Source organism: Cyanidioschyzon merolae, chromosome 18, assembly GCF_000091205.1.
Source record: "Cyanidioschyzon merolae strain 10D DNA, chromosome 18, complete genome".
NCBI lineage: Eukaryota > Rhodophyta > Bangiophyceae > Cyanidiales > Cyanidiaceae > Cyanidioschyzon > Cyanidioschyzon merolae.
In genome coordinates this window covers 210,252-232,874 of record NC_010144.1, presented here as the reverse complement: position 1 = coordinate 232,874, position 22,623 = coordinate 210,252, and the positions used below count along the sequence as shown (strand labels likewise).

At 58.1% G+C, this 22,623-nt stretch overlaps 3 protein-coding genes across 3 annotated transcripts, besides 2 other annotated features; 2 read left to right on the top strand and 1 right to left on the bottom strand.

Annotated features, from left to right (window-relative positions):
- Positions 1 to 135: 135 nt before the first annotated feature.
- CYME_CMR081C (similar to meiotic check point regulator) lies at positions 136 to 8,922 on the top strand (the record flags this gene model as incomplete). Its single annotated transcript, XM_005538330.1, has 1 exon — positions 136 to 8,922. One exon carries the CDS (start codon positions 136 to 138, stop codon positions 8,920 to 8,922), a length of 8,787 nt encoding a protein of 2,928 aa, XP_005538387.1.
- Positions 3,167 to 3,841: a sequence feature (possible transcribed region).
- A 1,131-nt stretch (positions 8,923 to 10,053) lies between the features above and the next one.
- Positions 10,054 to 11,654: a sequence feature (possible transcribed region).
- Positions 11,655 to 11,909: 255 nt separating this feature from the next.
- Positions 11,910 to 14,012, bottom strand: CYME_CMR079C (similar to thylakoid lumen rotamase; the record flags this gene model as incomplete). The annotated part of the gene is made up of 1 exon (XM_005538329.1): positions 11,910 to 14,012. One exon carries the CDS (start codon positions 14,010 to 14,012, stop codon positions 11,910 to 11,912), a length of 2,103 nt encoding a protein of 700 aa, XP_005538386.1.
- A 1,268-nt stretch (positions 14,013 to 15,280) lies between these two features.
- On the top strand, positions 15,281 to 22,396 carry CYME_CMR078C (hypothetical protein; the record flags this gene model as incomplete). The annotated part of the gene is made up of 1 exon (XM_005538328.1): positions 15,281 to 22,396. The coding sequence occupies one exon, from the start codon at positions 15,281 to 15,283 to the stop codon at positions 22,394 to 22,396; it is 7,116 nt and encodes a 2,371-aa protein (XP_005538385.1).
- Positions 22,397 to 22,623: the final 227 nt, after the last annotated feature.

Sequence of the window (22,623 nt, the reverse complement as noted above, 5' to 3'; positions counted from 1 at the left end):
CCGAGCCGTTTTCCCGCGCGTTGGAGTCGTTGCGACTCGTGCACCACCACTGGCGGCGGTAACGCGCGGCGCCAGTCTGCTACAGAACTGCTCTTCGTGGTGGACCGCTGCGCTGGACTTGCACTGCCGGCCTTTATGGCGAATGTGACTATTCCTGTGTCCGTCACTGCCTCTGGTTGCCTGGAACTGTCTCAGGGGAGCGATCGTGACTACCTCTATCGTTTGGTGGACCAGCACGGCATCGCAGACCGCGTCTGGTTCTTTTCCTGCAGCTCGCGAGGCGGCCACTCGGAGAACCTCCTCTGCGCACCGGAAGAGGCGCTTGTTTGGCATCCAAAACAGCGTAGCCGAGGTGGCGACGCTTCCAAGGACTTGACCTGGGCTTTACAGTGGCGATCTGCGGATCTCGTTCGATATACCTGGTTCGAAACGGACGCCGAGGCGTTCGCGGTACGGCGAGGAGCCCAAAGCTTCCCAGCATGTGCAGTGTGCTGCTCCGACGTACCGACAAGTGCCGGGGATCGGCTCGGACCTATGCATGCGTGGGCTGCTTTTGCGAACTTTTGCGACGCCTCGGCGGAGGAGCTACCTCCTGGATCGGGGCGGTCACTTTGGCAACCAGCAGCCGATGCGGAGGGCGCACGCTCCTTTGTCGGCTGGTGCTCGGTTCAGGATGCTGGTCGCCTACTTCAAGTATTCAACTGGCAGGACGGAAGGATGCATAGTGTCTCATTTGTCGCGAAGGGTGGTTCGAACAGCTTCAGTCAAGGCGGTCCACGACGTGGCGTTGCGAGTCTGCCGAGCGGCTTGCACAAGTCCGCAGTTTCAGAGCAGACGTCAACGCTGCTCACCGGGGTCCAGCGAGAGAGCACCCAAAGGTTGACTGGCTCAAGTTCCAGTCGCTTGTATCCTCCAATGACGACCATGATGATGGAAGCAATGCCGACCGCTCGTGCCGTCATACTGGCGCTTCATGCGCTACCGCGAGGTCTGGTAGTTGCCCTCGCCGATGGACGCAAACTGGTGCTGTGGCATCCGTTGAATGAGCCGTACGAACTGGAAGAACTCGAGATCCAGGAACGCATTGTTTTCACGGACGCTCGCTATCCAGTGCTGGTAACGCAACGCTGTCACGGAACGTCGAGGTCGTCGCCGACCGAGCACCACACCATTCGGGTGTATCTTCTGCAGGATCGAACAACCGGAGATACGCAGAACGATACAACGTTCGATAGCGGGCCGGTCCAACTGGCTTTGGTCTGGGAACAGGGTCTGGTGGACCCCAACGATACGTTTCGAGCGGCCTGCTTCGCACATCCCTGGTCAGGTGCCGGAGGAAGAGGCGTGCACATTTCACCGTTGCTGTGTCTGCTCATTGGTGAGACGCTGCGTGGCTTGGAGCTCTTTTCAACGCCAGCACAGCCGCGGTTGATGAAGAGCGCGGAGCTTGTCTTTGTTCAACGTGGCGTGCAGGCAATGGCGGCGGTCGAGGCTTTGCGACCCGGCATGTTGGATCTGCTCGTCCTCCTTGGGGGAACGCCCAAGCCGCGACTGCGTCTCCAGTTCGGTGCTGAACCCGTCGGGTATCTGCGGCTGCTCGGTAAGACAGCTGCACCAGTCTGGCTCGCCAATGCAGTGAAGTGTCGTTTCACGTTAACGCTCGCAGATGGCCAACAGTATCGGGTCTGTTTGAGTCGTCTACTCCGTGAGCCGCTTCCGATTATGCACCAGCTCTGGGGCGCTTGTCGAAGAACGCTGCCTGCGGCAGTCAGTATGCAAATCTATCTGGCGTTCATCGAGGAGGTCTGGAGGCCCCAAGCTGCCGAGACGCAAGGCACCGCTTCAAACGAACTTGAAAAACAATTGGATGCGTTTTGGCGGGCTCTGCAGCAACCTCATCGACACCAGTGGATGCATCAGCGCTATCCAGAACGGGGAACGTTTTGCAGCAGCAGCAGCAGCAGCAGCAGCAGTTGTCGTAATGCTGGACAGCGGGCAAGCGGTGGCGCTGCACCCACCGACGCAAGTCACTGGCGAAGCGTGCCGGACTTGTCCTCGCCAAAGACAAGTATTTTAAAGGCAAGCGCGCGACCAGCGCCTGGCGTACTTCCCGGCTGGCTTTGGGACATTTCGGCAAGCGCTTTCGACGAGATGCACTCGTCACTGGTCCCTGAACGCGAACATATAGCCACGGGGAGCGCCTCTGAAGCGATCCACGATTCACAAGGTCAACTTTCATTGTCGCCACTCCGACTGGCGACACAGTCGGCGCCCTGGACGCGAGGCAGCGAGCGGTCGTGCTCGTCGGCGGCAAGTCACCGCGGTGACGAGCGCGTTAGTACAGAACAACGAACAGCAAAAGCATCAACAGCAACTAGAAGCGATGCAGCCAAGTGCACGCCAGAGACCGCTACAACTACAACTGCTGCTGCTGCTGCTGCTGCTGCCGCCGCCGCCGAGGCACCTTCGACTGGACGTGCTGCCTGCGATGCAAGGACAAGGGAACAACCTTGTTCGCGATGCTACCGCGGAACACCAATGCAAGGCTCATCTGTCGTTACGACAAGACGTGCAGAGCGCGTCAAAGGCTGCCCATTCTGCTGGGAAACGGGACCAGAACCTAGCGGTACTGCTTCGGGCGAGTGTCTGCTACGCCTACGCTGTGAGCTACAGTACGCTGGTGCGCAGCTCCCTGAAACAGTTCCATGGAAATCGCTGCTGGTGGCGTTTCATACCCTCTACGAAGCATTCAAGCTCGACCAAATCTATTGGCAAGCGTTGCTGTCCGTGAATCATTTCCTGAAAAAAGTGGCACTAGCGGCAAACGCTCTACGTTACTGGGAGTACTATCAACGCGATATGCCGGAATCATGTGAGCGTTCGAGTGTTTCTTCGGGAACATTGCACCCTGCTTCAAGCGATGAGTCCTTGGAAGCATCCAGTTTGCTTCGACATTCACGCTCTCTGGACAAGGCTAGTGAAAGGAGCAGCACCGCTGATCCGGAAGAAGCTCGGATATGCGATCACCAGCACAATGGACAAGGTGCGGAAACGTCTTTGCACCTCCCGGTGGATGCGGAAGTAGCCAGCATTAGCGATCAGCAGAGCAATCAGCAGCGCGTGGAGTCGTCTTTATATCTCACCGATGATTCGGAAGCACCGTTGAACATCTTTGACTGGTTGCAGGATCGTTTGCCATTACTACTGGGCATATACAAAACAGATAGAGCGTGCTGCAGGCCCGCGAAGGACATGCTGGCGCAGTTTCCCGCCGCGTTTGCTTCTACGCTTTCCACTGCTCCCTCTGGTCTTTCTGCAGAGCGACATCCACTGGATGCACCGCTGGTGCGCGAGTTCGTGAACGACCGGCATCCAGATGAGTTCCCGAATCCAGTCGCTCGACTTGCGCAACTTGTCACTTTTTTCGAGCGTCTAGAGCACTGTCAACAATCGACGTCATCCGGTGAATCCACAGGAGCGTCAACTGAGCTGTCGCCGGCGCACGCTGGTGTTGGTCCAGTGGGAACCGCTGCTCTGGACTCCACGACCGAGACGATTGTAGCAGAGCAGTCTGCTATACCAGAGGTTTCCGTACCGCTACAGCATCCCTGTGACGCTGGACTGGTTAGCCTTCACCAGGAGGGAATACGTCTTGACGCGCGTACGCTCGCTCGCTTACCAGTGGGCATCGCACTGCCGCTGCAACACGCTTTAGCGGGGCTGCGCTCCGAGCCCGCTCCACAAGTGCATCCTGGTGCCGGCAATTCGGATGCTGATTCAGAGCTGGCGGCAGCTGGCGTGGTTTCTAGTGCTGCAGCTGTAGCGGGATGGCTCCCAGCGCTCCCCGAACCAGAGATGGCGATGCTGCGCCTCCAGAGCGGCCTTTCGCCTACTGGAGCGGGCTCCGGCAGTGTCCAGGGAGCTACCTGGTTCAGCGCGACTCGTGCGAGCGGGGCAGCGTCCCGTGAAGCGCTCGGAACAAACATCACCTCTCGACTGTGGCTGAATCCTTCCGTTGAGCGCTTTGCTGCTCAGGTGACGAGCGACCTGTATGCATCCAGCGCTGGACCCGGGCGCGTTGCTGCCTCCTCCTTCACCAAAAGCAGCTCGAATGGTGCTGCTCCTCTTCGTGCCTGGATGCCGTCGAGCTCTGCATCCGCGCTGGCTATAGCGAAGCATCCGGAACACCACCACCGTCGCCACCACCACGGCACTGATGACGATGATGACGATGATGATGTCGAAGGGGCGCTGTTCCTCGACGATGACGACATCGACATCGATGACGATGACGATGGCATCGATGATGAAGATGTCGATGACGACGGCAATTCAGTAGCGCTGTTCAGGGCGGATCCTGGGCCCTCTCGTGAACGCTCGTTCCCGTCTGCTGCCGGAACTAGTGCTGCGACGCATGCCATCCCGCAGCGCTACGATTATCACCATCATCATCACGATCGCCGTTGTCGACGACGACGACGACGACAACAGGGAGGTCGTGGTGTCGTCCATCCGAATCACCTCGATGGCTGTGAACTAACCAGCATCATACCCTGGTTGCGGTTTCGCGCTGATCGACGACTCTGGCAAGTCCAGCGTCTGCTGCGTTCGGCAGTGCCCGTGTTGCTCACCGACCCTGATCCAGCAGCGACTGCAGCAACAACCGAAACAACAACACTGGGGTCGTCGTCGTCGTCGCCATTATTGTCCCCATCCGAGGTGCAAGCACAGCTCTTTGCCAGTGCACAGCGCACGCTCGCCGCCCCGATAGGTCGAGGCGCTTTCACCGCCTGGACAGGAACAGTGGATGACTCTACCAAGACGCTGCTGGTGCCACCGTTGGTGCTCTCCGGACGACTGCCGCAGCGATCGACGCCCATCCAGTTGGATGCTAGCGTACTACCAGCTGCTTACTTTGAATGGGGCGCGTTCCACAACGCTGTAGCAGCAGGTCTGCGGTTGCGGCCGAGCAGCACTCGCTTTCCGACCTGGATCCGCGGTCGACTAGTCCCTGGCGCGCCCGAGGCATCTGGGGGCTCGTCAGCGACCCGGAGTGGTGTGCCAGCGCAGCAGGAGCTGGCGTTTACCGCCCAGGTCCCTGTGACTCGCGCCTGGATCCGTCAACAGAAGCCGAGTCGACCAACTGCGTCGCACGCTGGACTCGTTTTGGCTCTGGGTCTGCACGGGCATTTGCGGCAGCTTCAGGTTACCGACTGGTATGCGTACCTGTTACCTCGACATGAGCTGACGAGCATCGCGTTGTTGTTGGGACTCGGGGCTTCGTACGGCGGCACGGCGCACGCGTTGGTTGCGCGTCTGGCGGGTCTGCATATTCGCGCCTTCAATCCTACCGGATTTGCACAACCCGACTGGGATGTATCACCAGCGGTTCAGAGCGCTGCAGTGTTGGCAATGGGTCTTGTGTTTGCCTGCAGTGGACGCAAAGCTATCCTCGAGGGTTTGTTTGTGGAACTCTGCGACGGAGCCGGTGTGGCGATGGCATCCTCCATTGCTGCTGCGGCTTCGACAGGTGCAGCTGCACCTGCTACCGGTTCTCTTGGTGCCGGAGTGATGGCAGCGAGTGGCGGTTTCGCAGGCTCGGCAGCCGGCACCAGCAACACCAACAATACCAGCGGTTGGCCCTGGAGTGTCCGTCGCGACCGTGAGGCGCATGCGCTGGCCGCTGGACTGGCACTCGGACTGGTGGGCTTGCCAGAGGCTGCAAGCGAACAGCGCAGCGCTGCAACAGGAGCGAACGTCAGCGACATGGTGACAGGTCCCGCGACAGCCGCTCGACGCTATGTTGGCAGTCTGGTGGCACTAGTGACGCGTACCGGTGCCGGTGATGCAGACGATGCACCAATGCGTTTGAGCTCGGCTAAATTGCCCGCTCGTGAGGAGCGTCGTCCTGTCGCCCGTCGTGAAAGGCGTAGTGGTACTGCTGGTACTGTTCATGGGGAAACGAACGCTGCTCCCGGTACGCATGCTGCTACTGCTAATGCGCCTGTTCCACATGATGTTCCTGGTGTTCTTGCGAGTGGTCTAACGGATGGAGCATTGGGTGCGACGACGACGCGGTTGCAAGCGAATGTTCCAGGTGGAGCGCCAACAGCGCTCGGGAATGAAGACGACGACGACTATAATAATGGTGATGATGATGGTGCATCGTATGCAACCACGAGGTTGCCAACTCGAGCTGGATACGATTCGGTAACCGGGACACTAGGGCGTGGCGCTCGTCTAGAAAGCCGTAGTGGTCTTGAAGCGGACGACTCGTGGTCATCGGTGCGCATCGGAGCAGAAGGAGAAACAGAACAAGGTAGAGCATCATCACCATCATTATCAATATCATCATCATTTTCCACATCATCATTATTCCGCGCGGGAATCACAACGAGTAGCATGCCCGCCGTGGATAGCGGCCCGCAGGCGCTGCTCGATCCCGAGCGTATCCCCAGTGATGCTTCTGCTGCTGCTGTGGGTGCCCTGATGGCCCTGACAGTCTGGTACCTGCGCAGCAACGATGAGGCCATGGCCCGAAAACTGGGTCCGCCGCGCAGTGGGCAGCGAGCCTTGTGGCTGCTACGCCCGGAACTGGTGCTGCTGCGCTCGCTTGCAGCAGCACTCATTCGCTGGGACGCGATGAGTCCCAGTTGGGACTGGATGCTCTCTGAGTTGCCGGCACCATTGGCTGCCCAGTGGCAAGCGGACAGAAATCGAGAAGCTGCGCACCGTGGCGATCAGCCTCGGGAGGAGAATTCGACGCTTCGTTCACAGGGCCTCGCCACAGGAGCCGGTACAAGCCGGATCAGCCGGTGGTATGTGGCCGTTGCCAACGATCCTGTGGTGCCAGCGGAAACCGAGCAGATCGAGTCTGCAGCGCGCAGCTCGGCGGATTTGCTGGGCAGCGGAGCGCCTCAGCGCCCTGCTGTCGTGCGGCTCTACATGCTTCTGGCCTTGACGGGACAGGCATTGGCGATGGCCCTGAAACTGGCAGGTACCGCTCATCCGCAAGCGAGACGCATCCTGGAAAAGCTGCTCGACCTGGTGGACCTCCGCTACACAGCTAGTGCCAACAGTTCCGCAGCGCCGTGGCTTCTCGCTTGCATTGATAACCTGAGCATTGCTATGGCCGTGGTGTGCGCGGGTCACGGAACGCACTCTGTATATCGGCGCTTGCGACGGCTGCTCTGTCGACGAGGTGCCACTGGAATTGTCGCTGGGTTGACGTCCAGTGGAATGGCAGGCGCGACGCGGCCGTCGACCTTGTCTCGGACGACAAGCGGTGAAACCTATGGAAACCACCTAGCTCGGCATTTGGCGCTAGGTCTTGTGTTCCTGGGCGGTGGAACAGTGGCGCTCAGTAGTTGTCATCGTCTGCAGACGGCGCTCCTGTTGGCAGCGCTGTATCCTCGATATCCAGCCGCGCCTAGCGATAACCAGTACCACCTGCAGGCGCTCCGTCACTTGTACGTGCTGGCAGCAGAAGCGCGCTGCTTTGTGACGCTCGACGCCGACACTCGTACACCTTGCCCGGTGCCGGTGGAGGTCATGATGGTCTCCAGCACCAGCACCGGAACATCGAACGCCGTCCCGGTTCGTTATCGAGACTGGACGCCGTGTTTGCTACCGGCCTTGGATAGCTGGCACGAGCTCGTGATCCGCTCTCCGCGCTACTGGTCAGTTTCGCTGAGCGCGGAAGCTCTGCGAGAAATAGAGCCCCTTGCAAATACCTATTTGGCCTACGTAGTGTACGTGCGACGTCACGCCGGCCATTTATCGTATCTGCGGGATCCTCACGGGGTGAAGGGCCTCACATGTCGTTCGCTACCGCTGCGCTACCTTGCTAAGGCCCCCAGCGCCGACTGGATGCAGTTGTTTGCGACTGACCCAGTGCTTTCCGCGCTTTTTCGTTACGGCCTTGCGTTTCCGGGCTCGCCTTGGAGCAACGCATCAAACCCGATACCCGCTGCGTCTGATGATACCGTCGCGCCTAACCTCGCCACAGAAGGCATACACCGTTCCCCATCGACGGAAGACGCTTTCACAACAAGTACTGGTGAGGAAGCATGGCGGGTATCCAGCGCACGAACTGCGAGCATGGGGATGCACGCATCGTCGGCGCACGCATGGCCTCCATTCGGGACACGTGTCCCATGCGTGCAGGCATCGACCGCAGGAAACGTCGTTGGTGATGATCAGGAGATCGCCTTTTGGCGCGCTGCACTAGACCTGTGCCTGGAGGCGGATTGCACGGAGCTGTGGCTGTTGCTGGTTGATGCGCTGGATGCCGTGCGTCGGGGTAGCGTGCTGCAGACGGCATGCCAGCGTCATCGACATCGACATCGACATACGCTCTGGGTGGGTGATCTGGTGCTTCTCCAGCATTGGGTCGGTGCAGCTGCGTCTAGGATGCCAAGGGCACAGAGACAGACGCCTTTGCAGCGACTGGAGCGTTGGTGTTGCTCCAGCGTCGCATCCCTGGGGGCGTCTCTGGAGGAACGACTCTTTCGCATGGTTGAAGCGGGAGCAGCTGGCGTCCCGGACCGGAGCCTGCTTGTCAAGCGCTGCCGACAATACGTTCGTTCGGGTTGGTCGCTTGTTCCGGAGCATGTCCTGTATGGCCATGCGGTATGCTTGCGATGGTTGCAGGCCCCGTTGCGATGCGCGTTGCTTCCGGAGTACGGGGCGCTGTGTCAGGCGCTGCGCGGTATCGGTTCAGCGCGTGGCGATTCCAGTATCGGCAGCGCAAGCGCGATGCAGCGGCGTACATGCCGTGCCTCTGATTCGCAGCGCAGTATGCCGATGAGCGATGTGCATATGCGTTCCATGGCAGAGCGAGCGTCAGCAGATGCGTCCTGGAACGAATGGGCGCTGCTTGTAGCTTGGTTGCCAATGCTGAGCGAGCCGGAAACACGTTAAGCAATCGCTCATGCAGGACTGGGGGATGATCAGGATGCAACTGCAGCGCCTGCTCAGATGTCCGGCAGGCACTATGTCTACCGCTCTGGCACCAATTGGTGACGACGAGGCAGGCAGGCAAGCAGGTAGGTTGATAGGTTGGCTGGTTGTTGCCGCGCAGGAACGGAATGCTGAATGCTGTCATGAAAGTGATCCCGTTTCCTGTCAACGTTCTTGGGGGCGTCGCACGGCTGTGCGAGGCGTGCTCCTTCCGGAGCGAGAAATCGCGTTTTTACAGACGCATCGAGAGATGACCAGGGCGTTGTGTTCATCTCAGAGTAGTAAATTTGCGAACGCCTGAACCAGCACACACTTTTTGTTCTTGATTGTCGTTCTCGCAGGTGTCGGCAAGAGCAGTGTATCCCGAAAATTAGAGCAATGTCGCGGAAAGACCAGATGCTGTCACTGGAGTCACGCAACAAAACGTTTTCACTCAGATATTTCACGTATTCCACGATGTTCAAGTGAATGACGAGGCCGCTTTCTAGACCTTGTTCTGTTGGTTAGCCACCCAAAACCTTTCAAATACTGTCCATATGACTGTCTCGTCGTCACTCCGTCCCACTCGATACGCGCTCTCATGAATATCGCTGAGCAAGTCGAAAGATGTGCTGTTTCTGTACTAGAGATAGGAATGGTGAGCAACGACACGGACGGGCACAGAAAGCACGCGCTTTTACGGGAGCACGTTGCGCGCTGAACACGGCTTCATCGATTCCATACTAAAACGCGAACGCTTATGACGTAATGGACGGATGTTCGTCTCAATCGATGAGACTTTGTGAACAGTTGAATGGTAGATATATACGAGTGCTCGAACAGGGGTATAACGCTCTCCCTACGGTTGTGGCAAGTGAGCATTCCGTGTACGTCAGCGCCAGCGGTGATTTCATCGAATGACCATCCGTAAATCACCGTAGGGACAGGCTCGTTCAGCACCTCATACTTCATGAAAGCGCTCCTGGTGGCTTCTCCATCCCAGATGCTTGTGTCGCTCTGTTGGACATTATTGCATTCGATCGCACAAAAGCGAAAAGGCGTACGCAGCTGAGGTTTCCATGGAGCTGCGGTTTGTGCCTGCCGAGGTTCCCCGGTTCAATGCAGACGAAGGTGTCGTTTCTGGTGTCAAACATCGTTCCGAAACTCACGAATCCATAGACGAGTTGTTCGCATCGATGCCACCGAGAGACGCAGGACGCTATTAGGGATCGCATCGCTTCACTTGTCCCGAGACACGACGCCGAGCAAGGGTGCACAGAGTTTCCGGAGGCACGGCTACCAGCTGTCTATATTCCTCTGGATATTTCTATCCAATAGTTGTGCAACAACACAACTGGTACCCAGAACACTACATTTGGTACGGCGTGTTCGCAGGATAAGAGATTTGCACGGACGACCGCCAGCATACCAGGAAATGAAGCGGCGCCTCGTCGCTGGAACGATACTAAACACAGCACAGGTGCCCAAAAGTATCAAACCAAGCTCAAAAGCGAAATCCGAATGTGAATCAATGTTGAGCGCTTCACGAGGTGTACCCTTTTGCCGCTGAACTTGGTGAAGGCTTAGCCTACTGCCCTATAAAAGGTGGGAATGATGGAAGGAGTTCTTGGTGTACCATACCGATGGAGGCAAATGACGAGTTGGTGGCGGAAGGTACCGAGGTGCTTGCGAGTTCGGAAGCGATCTTGGCCCGTGGGCAAGTGACACTCCAGAGCGCCCAAGCTCATGGAGTTGATATCGGGCCTCGGACCAGCAAACGTCTTCATCAAAGGCTGGGTGCAACGTGATCCCTGCACTTTTTTTGCATCTTGCGCTGCCACGTGTTCCTGAACAGCGCCCCACAGCGCAGAGCGGACGCCCCGAATCCGTGCGCCTTCCCGTCCTCATTTCAAGAGTAGGGCATGATGGAGGCCAGCAAGCAGCGTGACCGCATCCGTACCATTCTCGACGCGCTGAGCACCACACTGGGCAAAGAAGCGAATGCTTCGAATTTCTCCTGTAGTGAGCGTACGCGAACGTCCAAATGGCTCTCGAAGAGGACCTGTGCCGAGCATACATGAGACTCAGCAAGGTACGCCAACAGTTTCGCTTGTTCAAAGGAAGGATGCATGCATTGTCCATCTTGTTCCATGAGTTCGAAATCCAAATGACCGATGACCCGCATCGTTTGATGGAGTACCCCATGGGCCTGGAGGTGCTGCAGCGCGCAAGGCCTGCACTTCTGCTCCTTCACCCGGAGAGCAGAACAATTGCAGAAATTGACTTGCGACGATGCTCATCGATGCAGTCAAGACGACATTGACGTATCGCGAGCACGAGTACACCTTGGAATAAGTGTAAAATCTGAACGTGAAATAGATTCGTTTCCGTCAGATGGAGTACTGTAAATGAAGCGGTCATCAGATGACGAGGTAATCGAAAATGAGACGCTTGCGCTTTGGTGTTCTTCAACAGGCCGCCATTTGCTCAAGCACTCTCGAAATCGAGACTTGAACACCTCGAATAACAGTCGGGAATCGCTTGTGCTTCTGGAGCGTCCAGCGGTTTCAAGTCGAGCAACGCTGTTTAGAATATCCTTCCAAACTCGGTCTAGGCATTTCGCTGCTACGTTCGAGACTTTCGGAAAGCAAACTCAGCGACAAAGAGGGAGCTTTCGTTTCCCGACCGGATCAAGGCACAAGTTTGGTCCATTCAGCACACTACATGCCTGGAGCACCCCATTTGTACATGCAGATGCGTCAGCAACGATTTTCCTGCCTGGGTCCAGAACGATCACCATATAAAACGATTCGAGAATGCTGCTTAACAGCCTGAACGGGTCGTGCATCTCAATTGCCTGCATGCACCTGTCGCTCTCTCTCCGCTTCGCACACCTCTCTGCATGACTCCCAGGGATACGTTCAAGCAAGTTTACCGACGCTGTCCTCGGGTGCTCAAAATATCAGACTTTAGGTTTCAGGTTGCCGACGCTCCAGAAGCGCCAAACGCATTTCATCTGGAAAGCTACCCGCTGGGCCAAGCACTCGCGCTTCCTCGGCAGCATTGCCAAAATAACGTTCCCTGCCGTACACCAGTTCAGCTGTTCGAATCCGATACCCTGGATGCAAATTTGCGAGGCACTGTAATGAAGATGCATCCGGAAGGTACCCGAAAACTGCTACGGTGCCAGTAAAGGCGTTGCCGGTGGGATTATTCGCAGCCAGCGATCGCTTATCAAAAGTAAAGATGTAGAAAGCGCGCTGCGCATCGTTGACATCTTCGGTGGAATGTGCCATTGCCAGGGTTCCGAAAGGGCCAACTGGCAGCACCGGCGGCTGCCGCTGGGTTGCCACCATAGCCGTATCGATCGACTCGCCGTACAGGGGAGCGGGCTCGCCCTCGAGCAGGATCTCCAGCGGAAGCAGATGCTCGGTGTCAGCAGGCTTGCCGTCGTTCGCGGCTTCGCTGAAGAAAACGAAGGAGCCCTGCTCTTCCGCGATGAGCGGCATGCCGTCGTATTCATGGGCAAGCACTCGCCGAACAAAGTTGCCGGATGTGAGCGGGGCGTTCCAGCCGTCTACCACGACCTGCAGCACACAAGGTGCAGGTGTTCCGCGCGTTTGCCCCGTATCGCTGCGGGCTGGGCGAGCGCCGGCGGTCGTCTTCGGCGCTTCCAGGTAGAGTCGTACCAGCGCTCGGCCTCGCAGCCGCGCCTCGTCATCGTATCGACGAGGAATGCGAAAAGGCACACGGCGTATGCTGGCCTCCTCGAGGCGAGCGAGCTCCGCCAAGGCCCCCGAGCGGGACGCGGATGCTTCCGCTCGCACGGCTGCCGCCACGCTGCGTATCGTCGGCTGCGTTGAGCCCGGGCCCAACGCGTTTAGTTGCTCCAGAGACTCGACAAGATGGGTGATTTCCTGCTCCGTTCTTCGGAGGGTGTCAACGACAACTTGTTCACGGCCAACATCGAGCAGAATATCGAGACGCTCTCGTTGCAGAGCAGCGAGCGCCTGGCGAGCACTCTTCAGCGCCTCACGCAGACCGCGGCGGAAGCTTCCGCGTAAGCTCAATTCGACGTCCACCTGTTCTAGCTGGCGTTGAATCTCCCAAAAAGGGGAGTCTTCTGGCAACGGGAGCGACCACCGCAAAACTGCCGCTCCATCCGTTGAAACGTATCGACGGAGCAGCGGGTTCCCAAATCGATCGATGCTGGTTCGTGGCTGGGCAGCACCAACAGTTCGTGCAAAGTCTGCAATGGAGTCGGAAGCGCCTTCTGCTGCAGACGCGCGACCAACAGCCACGCTATCCGGATGGACACCACAGAGGGTGACACCGGCGGATATCACCAGCGCGCATGCCCAGCGCACACCAGTATCGACAAGGCTGGGAACATCGAGCCGCAAGTTTGTCAGCGAGTGCCGCATCAAGCTTCCCATTCTGCTAGTTTCAGCGGCTGTGCATCCTTTCGAAGCGGGCTCTCCGAGCATTCGCATTCGTTGCCAATGGCAGGGCGATCGTTTTGGTCGTCCATCGCCGTCAGTTGCCAGCACCAAACGGCAGGTGCTCTCGCCCAGGGTCTGGAATTTTGTAGCTCGAACGCGCTGGAAGCTCCCATGCGCCCACTGCCATCCACATCTCCCGTACAGAGTAGTTTGACGATTTGGAGTTGGGGTTGCTAAAGGTTCAGCGCCTACGCGAAAACGAGCGCGATTGCGGGAACGCCTCCGAGTCTGGCGGCAATGTGTCCTAGTACGAAGCCAGTAGTCCATGGGATGCGTACTCGAGCGCACATGTCGATTCTCGCCCGTTGGTTGGGTGCAAACGGACGCGCCAAAGCCGCGATTGCTGCTGTGGCTTTGAATCCAAAGCCGCGGCTGTGAAATCCAACATAAGTTGCTCAAAGCTGATGCACACGGCACTGGCACCCGCTTGCACACCACGACGACGTTCCAAGTAGCTGCATAAAAACCCTCGTTTCCATTTATGGACGTAGCGTTGCGTGCTGTTGCTCGCACGCCCCGAGAACGGCTCAAGTGCTCGCTGGAGCCTCTCCGTGCAGTGTGCTGTTCCATGCGGTGGCAGCCAGCATAGCCGAACGGCGTGTGGTCCGTAGTGCTCAGATAAAACCCTTCCAGGTGACCGAAAATCTGGAAATTGCTTTTTTTGGCAAAGTGTAGGTACAGACGCTGGCAGCAGCCGCGTTGCAAACCGGGATAAAAACGCCGCGCGTACTCGCGTACAGCAACTTGCCCGCGCTGCACCACGCTGACTATTCCCGCGACACCGTTCACGCCTGGAACGACGGCTTCCTGTTGCCTACGTAGTAGTACTTGATGAACGCCCCTCTAACCTAGACAGGTTTCCAGTCGTCTCAGACCTAACCTGTGGACCCGGCACCGTTTCCCGAGCACGTGGCGAATGCGCAACGAAACCAGCCCTCGAGCCGTACTCGTAGCAGGCGCCGTCGACGCCAGTGCTACGCTCGACGGTACATCGCGCACATCAAAGCAATGCAGTGCAATGAACTACAGTCCATAACATCATCGTGTAAAGCGATGTGACAAATGAAAGCAATGCAGTGCAATGTACTACAATCCAAAACTTTATAATGTAAAACGATATAACCAATCCTAGTGTACTAAAATTCAACACTTTATTATGTAAAACTATGTAACAAATCCTAATGTACTACAATCCAACACTTCATAGCGTAAAATAATGTAACAAATCCTAGTGTACTACAATCCAACACTTCATAGCTTAAAAATAATGTAACAAATCCTAATGTACTACAATCCAACACTTCATAGCTTAAAAATAATGTAACCAATCCTAATGTACTACAATCCAACACTTCATAGCGTAAAATAATGTAACAAATCCTAGTGTACTACAATCCAACACTTCATAGCGTAAAATAATGTAACAAATCCTAGTGTACTACAATCCAACACTTCATAGCGTAAAACTATATAACAAATCCTAGTGTACTACAATCCAACACTTCATAGCGTAATACAATGCAGGGCGAAGCGCTTCCTATACCTAGAACCCAAAGCGTGCTCGCTTGAGCTGCGGACGTAAGGCATTGTGTTCACGACCGATACGGTGCGGGGTTATGTTTGCGTCAACTGCAGGCACTGGACTGTGAAGCTTCTTGGATTCCTTGGACAGTTTTGCTGTACCAAACAGCACTAGGAAGGTGTTATCGAAAGTCGCGTTCTGCGGAAAGGTATAGCCTGCGGCGTCTGGCTTCGCGAGCGGACCTGCGCGCAAACACAGTTGCTTTTCGCGCACTGTTCAGCGTTGCTGATAGAGCAACTACCGTTTCGTCTGCATTATGGAGTACGAGACGAATGATTGGTTCGGGTTTGATCCTGATCAGCTCGACTCTTGGCTCGAGCGTGTTTGGACGGGTACACAGGCCGGCACTGCCCCTACGGGAACAACCTGGAAGGTGACAGCAGCGGCTCCGAGTCCGTGGCTCACGTACCCGCTACTTCGCCTAGCGTCTCCGTGGAAGGGTTGGATTGAGCAAGTTTGGGCTTCGATTGAACGGAACTTGCGCGCAATGAGGGCGTTATCGACTAGAGACGCTGATGTCGCCGAAGCTGGACAGACTGGTGCACGAAACGGTGTATTCCGCGAACTGGCGGTAGACCTCACGAAGCTCGGTTGGCTGGCTGCGCAACTCGCACCCGAATGCCGCCAGTCGGTGCTTCCTTTTGATCTTATGCAAGAGATATTGGAAACCGACTGTCTCGTTCTTGTGATCCAGGCTCTTGAAGTTTGGTGGCAGGTAGCACGGGTGCCGTTCCTGAGCGAGGCTGCTTACGCACCCTTGAGTGCCGACGCAGCCTGGTTGGGACCTCGTCTCGTGGATTCTCTCCTGGAACTCTGCAGACACGATCCTGTTTATGATGACTTGTTCCGGGCTCTGCGTGCTCGTACGCAGGCTGCCGCCGAGCCAGTCACCGAGACGGTTGCAGTGGCCTCGTGCACCGATACCAGCACCGACGAGCAGTCTCTCTCGGGTAGTGGACTTGAGTTTACGCGCTGGGAAAGTCGTAGCTCACCGGATTCGTCCATGGAAATAGAGAGCGTTGCGGAGAATGCCGGGGATCGTGTGGTTCCCGCTGCGCTCGAGGAGAACATTAGTGCGGCCTCAAGGTCATGCGCCTGGTGCCGCACCAGTCCACTGGACTCAGCATCCGAAGCCGGTGCTTACAGAAGCGCTTTTCATGCGCTACGAACACGCCCTGATACGGAGGGATCAAGTCCTTGCTTGGATGTGCTCCAGTGGGCGTCACTGCAGGACGCTTTTGCACCTCACTGGCGAGCAAGCATCCATCATGAGCGTACAGCGCCGGAGCAACGAGTCCAAGCGTGCCCAAAAGCGAGCACTGTGAATGCTGCACGGGGTCAGCGACGCTCGCAACGAACGAACTTGCGTCACTGGTGTCGTTTCCGGCTCGAGTGGGGCCTCTTGCGTCTGGCGGTCCGTTTCGAGGCCATGGCGGTGCTGCTGTCGAGCTCGGGCACGGCGCGAGTATCTCTGGAGCAGTTGTTGATGAGCGAACCACACTTTTGGGAGGACGTGATCGATACTCTGCGGGGTGCCTTCTTTCAAACCAGTCAACGCCCGGCGCTGGCTAACGGAGCGCGAAACGCAGTGAGCGTCGAGCTCCACCCCAGTGTCAGGGCTCTTGTCGAGCGTGCGTCGCTGCGTCTGCTAGCTGTTGCTGCAGCGACGTGGAAGTGGGAGAAACCGCTGCTCACATCGATGCTACATGGCCGCGGAGCCAGTTGGCTGTTCCAGGCGGTGTGTACTGCACTCCAGACGCAACAGGAAACGCCCAATGATGCATCCTCTAGTCACGCCGAGCGGCTGGAGCTCTATCTGAGCACCATGAGTCGACTACTGCGGCGGGAGCGACGTCTCCAGCATCTCGATGGGCGTTTACAACTGCAACTGGTGGGTTTGTTTCAAAAACTGACCGGTGTACTGGGGGCGGTTGCCCCAGCTTCACTGCTGTCGCTATGGGCATTGCAGTTCTGGACGATGGTGTTTCGTCAAACGCGCTCTGATGACTCTTTTTTCGGATTGCTTCGCCACGAAATGGCATACGTCCAGCAGATGCTACTCGCACAGCTGCAATACCTCATCGGGCACGTTTCTGAGAGGTCCGCTGCTCATCGGGAACACGAACGCTACCTAGAACGCATCCGGGCGTACCCCTGGGCACACCATGACGCAGCCGAGGCACTTTCGGAAACGTTTGGAACGTTGACGCTGCTGGAGAGCACCTGGATGCGCATCGCTTGGCACTTTTTGCTGTTACGCTACGAGAGTCAATCGAACGGTAACGGGACTCCCGCTGCTGCCTCTTTGATACGGAATGCATCACCGACACTCTCCGGTACGATGCCAGCTGCGAGCACAACTGGTCCAACGGCGTGGTTACCTTCAGAACGCGCGCAAGCGACAGGTGCGCACTCGGGCCCGGCAACCTCTGGTGGGAATGCTACCGCTGCTGCCGGAACGCCGGCGGAGCCCTTGACCCTACATCAACCTGTGATTCGACACTTGCTGGAGCAAGTCCTGCGCCATCCGAGACTGTTTGGTGGTGCTGTCTGGAGCGTCGCAACGCAGACCTTGGCCTTGGCAATGAACGATGATCCCGCCAATGCAGCAGTTTTCTGGGAGGAACACACCATCGACGGATTACTGGCTGTGCTGGCGGCGGAGCAGTCGACATCGATGGACCTCCCGGCGACAGCAGAAGCATACATAGCCGCCTGGCATGCGCTAGATGCTCTCTGCATCCGACGGGAACAGCTGGAGGCTTTGCTTCAACCCGTGGAATCGACGTGCACGGAGCTGGCTGAGGTACCAACAGCCCCGTTGGGGCAGTTGCGACCGGGGCCAACGCCCAGCTCAATTCTCGGACGTATGCTGTCTTGTCTCGTGCGAGTGATGCTCTATCGACCTGCGCTATCTCGTGCTCGATTCCACTCGGGCTACGACTTGAGTTTCATTAGGGGCCTGTGGAAACGCGGCCCAACAGTGCAGACGATTTTTGAACAAGTGGTGCTCAGTGAACTACAAAGCTGGCTCCGCGAGCGCGACCAGCATCAAGCACTCAGCGCTAGCACCACGAACGACAATGTGGACGAGAGCGCTGCGGCCTCTGCGGGTGCATCACTCGAGGTACTCGTGGTGCAGCGGACGGAAGAGCTGCTTGCCTTGGATAGCGCGATGATGTTCTGCGAGTTGCTACGCAAGGCGTTGCTTGCTACATCGCGCCAGTCCGCTGAGCGACGCGTTGCTGCACTCACACGGGAGCGACTTGAGGAGTTGCAGGCCGCGCTGTGGCTGGAGGCTTTGCGTTCGCTGTTTGTTCCGCTGGGGTTGTACCTGCTCAGCTCGAATGAAGATCGAGCGGTTCCGAGCGTTCGTCAACTAATCCAAGTGACGGAATCGGTACGTCGTCAGGCGTTGCGAGCTGGCATGGTGATCGAGGCCGCTCGTGTACGCGCCATGCTTGGCCAGCGTCTTGCCCAAGCGCTACCGCTGGTGCTGAACCAGGTCTCCCCGGTGCATTGCACACGAATCCGAGCGTCATCCATTGGCTCACAACGAGCGTCATCGTCATCGTTATCGACGCACGCAAGTCGCAATGCCCAGCGAGCACCGCCGCTTTTCGAAGCAATACTCGAATCTGACTGGCCGCAGACGCTCTCTCTGGCCAGTGAACTCGGAACGCTTCTGATGCTGCTCGCGCTCTGGGGTCAACAGCTGAAGCACAAGTTTCGTCTCCGTGGTATGAGTGGCGGCAGAGCTGCAGCTGCGTCTGCCGCTACGGACACTGCAGTAGGCGACGGAACGCTTCTGCAGGCAGTCGGGTGCTTAGAGCGACTGGCTCGTTTCGCGCTTGCCCAGTGTGCCTTCGAAGCAGTTACAGTGTATCCAGTCGCGCTTCCAGCGAAGAGATCCCTGGAAATCGAGGTGGTAATGATTGAGCAAGCGTCCACCGCGGCGGATCGTACCAGTCGACTGTCGAACGCTACCAGAGCGGTGCCTTCGAGGCCGCTGCAGTCACCGCCCTGGCGTTCCGGTGGTACGGCGCAGGCTGCTTCATCCCCGGCAACCGATACGATGCAGTGGAGCAGTGAACGTGCCGAGCAGAATGTTACCGAGGTGTTTGGCGTTGCACGCGCTTTGGCTATATTCGGGGTGAATGTTCGTCCATTCTACCAGTGTGTGCTCCAGGAGAGTGAACTGGACATCACCCTAGCTGACGTGCTTGTTGGTCACTGGGCTGCCTGCGAGACGCTGTTCACGGGGGACGTATGGGAGCTGGTGCAACGACCGACAACCGCTCATCTGGAGCCAGCACAGTGTATCTATCTGGTGGGCTTGGTTTCGTCTCTGCGAGCGCTGCTCCAAGAGTCGTCGTTGCCGCGACGCACAGCGCGTCGCCTATTGACGGTGTTGTACGCTCGCGGCTGGCCAGTGGAGTTGTTTCGTCTGGTGCGTCAGCTGGTACCGCCGGTCTCGCTGGACACCTGCCGAGCTCTGGATGCACTGCTTGACCTGTTGGTCGTTGCGCTGCTCGCCGAAGACCTAGCGCTAGGCGACGCGACACCAAGCTCGGAGCGCCGCGAAGCGACCGCAGCGCGTCTGGCACCTGCTGGGGATGCGGTCGGCGTCGAAACGCGCTCGCGACGTGACAGCGACGCTGCGACGCGGATGACTGCAGCGGCTTTTGGCATGAGCGGCGGTTCATCTGCAGTTGCAGCTACAACACCACCACCAACAACAACAACAACGATGGCAGCGGCAGCGTCGCCGAACGACGCGTGGAATGCGGAGCAGGCAACGCGGACATCCTATTTGGCACTGGTAAGCGTGCTTGTGCGTCGACTTCTTGAGCACGACTGGTCGCAATGGCCTCGTCTGTTCGTATTCCGTCTACTGAACCTGGTACGACTGCTGCTTGCCGTGGATGCATCGCCACCAGCACCAGCACCATCATCACTACTAGCTAGTGGCGGCGGCGCAGCACCGCCCGTGGCTGGCCTCGAAGCCGGTCTGAGGTGGAGATCTTCGGAGCGGGCACCCATGCACCGTCATCCCGACTTGCTACTCGATTCGGATGAAGCTTTGGAACGCTTCGTGGACACATACGGCAAAGGCAGCAGTTTCCCGCTACGCCCGGCGCGCATTGATGTGCTCCTGCCCTGGAGTCGTCGACTGTTGCGCCTCTTGCAAGTTGGTCATCGACGACAACGGATGCCGCAGCTGGACTGGATCAGTTTTCAGCAACAACTCCGGAAATGGGTACGGGAACAAGCGCTGCATCGCCTATTCAGCGCGCCGCCTGAAACGCTCGACACTGCGCTCGTTGCTGAGTGTTGGAGTCTGTTACCACCGACGACATGGCTCGAAGACAAGTCGCTGCTTTCATCCCGTCAAATGGACGCAACGGGCACGTCACGAACACGCCCTCTCGATGAGCATCCCTTGGCTAGCCTGGTCGTGCGGGCACCGGCTGTGGCAGTACACTGGATCGCACGCCTCGGCTTCCATGATACGAGCGTGTCGATGCTGCGTGTCCTTGCCGAGATTCTGGAAGCTTCGCTGGACACGTGTCCTCCGCAGGATGCACGCATGCCCGCGTACCTGATGCTCTACGCGCTGCTGCTGCGTGTGATCACGGCGCACTCGGTGCATGAGCCGGCTGCGGGGGCCACGCAGCCAACCGGGCGCATTGCTGAACGACCGTCCTATGTAACGACGGTACCGTATATACCGCGTGGTGTACTGACCGCTCATTTACCGCGGTTCCTGGCTCGACAGGCGCTGGGGACGCTATGGCAGTATCGATGGAAGCGGGTACGTTTGCCGACGGTGCTCGAACAAATGCTGGGCGTCATTCGGCCGCTATGGGATTGGATAGAAGCGCATCAGGTTGCGGGTGCTGCTTCCGCTGAACCTTCTCAGCGGTTGGCGCTATTGGATTTAGAGTTGAGTGCCCTGGAGGCGGTTGTTGCTGCAGCGCATGCGCAGGTGCGGGTTGCAGCGCCGACGCCGGCTGCCGTTTTGCAGGCGTTTTTGCGCATGCAGCGCCATATAGACGCGCTGCGAGCGCAGCAGCAACAGCAGCAGCAACAACAACAACAACAAGAACAACAGCAGCAGCAGGTAGCGCCTCTGGTGGCGCGGATGCTGCACGCCTGGCTCCTGCTTGCCGAATACGTTCGCATCGCCTTTTACGAGCACGATATTGGACTGGTGATTTCAGCGTTTGATCGCGTGCTGCGCGAGGCGTTCCGTGAGTCCCTCAGTCAAAGCGGTCAGCATCAGCACACTGTGACTGCGGCATCGCTGAATCCAGTGCTGGAGCGGCTCCAGGCCCTGCATCCAATGGCGTTAAGCGTTTCGCTCATGCGCTGCCTCCGGCCTGTGGATGCGACGCGTGACCGCCGCGCTGAACCGCGCTACCAGCTGAATAGCGATTGTCCGTCGATCGAGACCGTCCGAGTTGATGGCAATCTGCTGACGCTGTTAATGAGTCACGAGGAGCCGGGTCTGGTTTGGGCGCTAGCTAGCTGCATGAGCACGTTTGGCGCACCCTTTGCGACGGCGCTCACGCGCGTGCTTCGTCGCCCCTCTGCGGCCAGTTATCGGGACTGGTTGGTGCGCTGCTTGGCCGCCCAGGCACCAAACATGCAAGCGTCCGTTGCGGCGGGTGCCGCCGATCCTCTAAGTGCGGTGGACTGGCGCTATCTAAGCGCTCGGGCGCTTGTGGTGCAATTGAGCGCCCATGCTGGTGAGCCGCAAGCACTGGCGCTGGAGCTCTGGACGGAAGCGCTTCAGCGCTGGCGCGACCTGCAGGCTTTCGAGGGCGTCAGTGTGCGCAGCGAAGCCGTTTTGACGTCGACGGCGACGCATGAGCGCCCCCAGTCCATCGCCCGTCTTGCGTCATTGACGACGCGACTGGTCGTGCACGACGCTCATCGACAGATGGCTACGACCGGGGGATCCAACCTGCTGCTTGAACTGTACGGAAGCAGTTTCCAGGAACCAACACAAGCGAACACGCTGCTCGAGTGTTTGTATCAGCTGGCGGTGTTCTACGGGCCGGGCCTCTTGCAGTACGGCCCCGATCGCACCGGTCGCTATCCATTGCTCAAGAACGGAGCGGCACTCGAGGCGCATCGCTTGCGTGAGCTTCTGCGCAGTCTGCCGAGCGTGAAGAGCGACCTATTCGACTATGCACCCCTGCTGGGTGCACTGGGGCGCGCTCGGCTCCCGGAGCCGGTGCTGGACCCGGAGTCGATGTTGGAGCCAAACCAGGAGCTGTCCTGGTCTGGCGCAGCGCTTGAACGCAAGCGCTCTGCGGATACCGATGACGCAGAGGAAACGATATCGCGTTCGCCGTCATTTTAGCGGGTTCAGATACGCTCCAGCATTCACAGCACGCGAGACGTCACGAATGGGTGCAGGGTGCCATCGTGTAGCCGCGAGCGTTACGGAACGCGGCTTGATCCGTTCTATTCATTCGCGGAATCGCGGCACATGACTGTGACTGATCGTGCTGCACCGAGTGGACAGCACAAGGCATTCGTGCGAGTCGTGCTGCTGCTGCTGCTGCTGCTGCTGCTGCTGCGGATCCC